This window comes from Egretta garzetta, unplaced genomic scaffold (genome assembly GCF_000687185.1).
Source record: "Egretta garzetta isolate BGI_Z169 unplaced genomic scaffold, ASM68718v1 scaffold775, whole genome shotgun sequence".
NCBI classification, from domain to species: Eukaryota; Metazoa; Chordata; class Aves; order Pelecaniformes; family Ardeidae; genus Egretta; species Egretta garzetta.
In genome coordinates this window covers 576,459-579,849 of record NW_009259754.1, presented here as the reverse complement: position 1 = coordinate 579,849, position 3,391 = coordinate 576,459, and the positions used below count along the sequence as shown (strand labels likewise).

The 3,391-nt window shown below is 40.8% G+C and overlaps 1 protein-coding gene across 1 annotated transcript; it reads left to right on the top strand.

Annotated features, from left to right (window-relative positions):
* The first annotated feature begins 38 nt into the window (after nucleotides 1-38).
* POLR2D (RNA polymerase II subunit D) lies at nucleotides 39-2,977 on the top strand. The gene is made up of 4 exons (XM_035894975.1): nucleotides 39-59; nucleotides 1,257-1,437; nucleotides 1,904-1,999; nucleotides 2,442-2,977. Exons 2-4 carry the CDS (start codon nucleotides 1,298-1,300, stop codon nucleotides 2,518-2,520), a joined length of 315 nt encoding a protein of 104 aa, XP_035750868.1. The 5' UTR covers nucleotides 39-59; nucleotides 1,257-1,297; the 3' UTR covers nucleotides 2,521-2,977.
* The last annotated feature ends 414 nt before the right edge of the window (nucleotides 2,978-3,391 follow it).

The following is a 3,391-nucleotide window of genomic DNA, read 5'->3' as shown; positions in this document are numbered from 1 at the left end:
CGCCCCGGACAGAGCAGCTACAGGGCCCCAGGTGTTAAAAATCAGGGATAATAAATCATGTGTGTATTTAAGGAACCCACGATTGCTAAAATATGGCTGCTCTTACCGATGTGGAGCACTGGGTGTGCATACAGGAATAAAAAAATCCTTCTTCGTATGAAGTTGCAGCAAGAAGATTCTTGATTTTCGATGTAGCCGTTACTTCTTAGTCAGTGTTTCTCGACAGCAGGGTAGTGCAACGTTTTTGGAAGCCAGCTGTCCAGAGCCTGAGTTGTGTCCAGGGACACGAACAATCTATGTATTTTTTTCAGAAAACTATTCAGTATGAATTCCAGAGCTGTATCAATTCCTCAGAGCTGCCCTGGAAGAAGAGGAAAAAATAAGGGGGGGGGGAGGGGGGATCATGCTGCATTTTTTAACAAAAAGCATAGCCTTAGCCCAGCTACCAAGACTGAGTTTTGGATGTTTTTACACTAAAATTTATAGCTTGCCCATGTACAGCCCAAGTTGCTTTCCTGCTCCATGCAAAATAAAGGTTGCCAGTCTCTTTCTAGCATTGCCCTGTAGCTGACTGCTTTTGTAAAATGGTGCTGAAGGGCACCCCGAGATGCCATCTCTGATCCTGCTGCTTTGAACAATTTGTACTGATGTTGAAAGACTTTCTTGCTACTGGAATAAATACAAGTAATGATGATGATGAACAAACCCAAGGAGAATTGGCTAAAAAGGGGCAAAGATCTGTTAAGATTGGTTAAAACTTTTTTTTTTTAATAAAGTGGGCCAATTAACCTTTCAAGTAAATGAAGCCTTTTAAAAAATATTCAGCAGCATCCACATTTACTTTAAGAACTCCTCAGAGACTTCCAAAGACCTTAGACGTCACTTTTGAATTTTTTTAATATTACAGTTCTAAATATTTTTTTTCTAAAACAAGTCATACATTACTTAAGTTCAGCCAAAAATGGGTGAAGAAAACATACTGCAAAAATGTGACAGATCAGAAGGTTAGGACTGCACATGTAAAATGTGTGGTCAAAAAGACAAACGCATTGGATTGTCACTCAAAATGGTGTAATTTTTATCAGCATTTTCAGTACAAAATGCTGCCCAGTCACTGGTGAAAGGGCTTGCATAATTACAGTGAAACACATTGTTCGTTTCCTTATTGCCCACAGCTAAATTTACATAGAAAACTTCTGTAAGTGGACTTTTTCATCTGTGCTTTACCTTTTTTACCTTTACTCATTCAAATGTAGAGTTTGAAACTGCAGAGACTCTTCTAAATTCAGAAGTACATATGCTTCTTGAGCATCGTAAGCAACAGAATGAGAGTGCAGAAGATGAGCAGGAGCTTTCAGAAGTCTTCATGAAAACCTTGAACTACACAGCACGCTTCAGCCGTTTCAAAAACCGTGAAACCATCGCCAGTGTCCGTAGGTGAGTGGAAAAGTTAGGGTATAAGACTAGTGGAGAATTTGGTGTTGTTAATACTGATGTTGCTTTATGAAAGTGCAGTTCAGTGGCATTTCCTGATTTGTACTATAATTCTGAATCTTGTCCTTCTGAAGAGGCAAGAAGTTTGATCATAATTCTTCACGGGGGCTTGTACTTCGGATCAAGCCATCTGAACTGCTTTGTTTTCAGTATTTAAGTGACAGCTGATTGCAGTCAATGGGAGGATTCTCTAGACTTTGTAGAGTAATTCTGGGGAAGTGGAGTTAACAGATGTGACTTTTTTTTTCTTTTCCTCTGTGCAGTTATATAATGAGTCTTTCCCGTGGAAAAAACCACTGGTTTCAGTGGCAAAAGAAGGGTGGAAAAAAGATACCTATTTGATTTGGTTTATGCCCCTTTATAGTCTAGCTTACTTCCAATTTCACCAAGTTACTGTCTTTCCTTACAGTTTGCTGCTCCAGAAAAAGCTCCATAAATTTGAACTGGCATGTTTGGCTAACCTGTGTCCTGAGACAGCTGAGGAAGCAAAAGCTTTGATTCCGAGGTGAGCGTTTATATGTCGTAAAAGGACTGCTTTGTATTTCCCTGTGATCTAAAGCCAGCTATGGGCAGACGCCCTCTCTTCAGTCCAGTTCTGTTTCTTCCTTGTATGCTAAGATTTCATAGCAAGACTGGCTTATGAGCGTGAGGCCGTATGGACTTCATTTAGGTGTCTGTTTAAACCTGCACCTGCCTCACCTTTTTGACAAAACGTTTTGAAATTATTCAGCAGAAAGCTCTGGGAAAGATGGAGTTCTGTCATTTAAAGAGGAGGTGCTGCACAGGGATTAGAGTGGTCTTTGTGCAGTAGTGTTACAGGTGGTGCTGTACAGGTGGGCAATTACGGTGTTGAGACTGACGGGAGAGAATTACGTCTGTCTGCGATGAATCCGGGGGGAGATTATTTCTAAAACCTTTAATGTACCCTCATTGCACTTACCTCGCAGCCTGGAGGGCCGATTTGAAGATGAGGAATTACAGCAGATCCTTGACGACATTCAGACTAAACGCAGCTTCCAGTATTAAGGTTAATCCTCAACGCCTTTAACTGAACAGAAAAACCTGGGAACTTTGACTCTTTCTCAGCCCTCTGGAGCAGTCCCGCTCATGGCTGAGCGAAGGGAGTTGTGGACATGGGGCACTCCAGTGCTGCGTTGTACAGAGGCGCAGTCAGACTGGAGATCAGGTCTGTCCCACGTGTACGTTGGTAAGGACGCCTGTATTGTGAGAGCCAAGAACCTGAAAAGTCTTTTCACTGGTGGCTCAAGTATTTGTTTCTTCCAAATCCCTCTCCCTGCCTTGGGAATTTTCAATGTGTTTCTGTTTTTTAGCAGAAATGTAGATGTGACTTTTTTTTTTGGTGAACTTTTAAAGGAGAAAATTGTTCTCGACTCTTGGAAGGTTTAGTGATGGGCAGCATCAACTTCTGTGGTGGGTTTTTTGTTTGGTTTGGTTTTTTTATCATTTGATCAGGACAGTGGATTTTTACAGCTTCAATAATTTTCTATTGTTTAATTAAATGTAAAGATTTCTAATTAAATGTAAAGATTTCTAATTAACGCTGTGTGTTTTATAAACATTAGGTGCATATTGTGATTTTTATTAATGAGGACCTTTTTGAGAAACAGATCCTGTGATTATTAACCTGTGTTGGAGATCGGGGGACTCCAAATGCATAATAAGGGAAGTACAATTTAGGACAGGTCAGACAGAAGCTTTATTAATGATGATCATAGTGAGAGAACATTTGGGCAGCATCTCCCTCTCCGCTCCCCTGTTCTCTGCCAAGGGAGAGAACCCGTATACTGTTTCAGAAAAGAAAAAGGTGAGGAAAAACAATCATTCGATGTTAATGAAGCCAGGCTTCCATCCTGGGAGGGATGGACTCCTTAAGTAG

Bases quoted from the DNA above. Each gene is read 5' to 3' on its own strand.
- POLR2D (XM_035894975.1), top strand. From the start codon at position 1,298: ATGCTTCTTGAGCATCGTAAGCAACAGAATGAGAGTGCAGAAGATGAG. The intron at 1,438-1,903 runs GTGAGTGGAAAA...CTTTCCTTACAG, and splicing joins ACCATCGCCAGTGTCCGTAG to TTTGCTGCTCCAGAAAAAGC. The intron at 2,000-2,441 runs GTGAGCGTTTAT...CTTACCTCGCAG, and splicing joins GCAAAAGCTTTGATTCCGAG to CCTGGAGGGCCGATTTGAAG.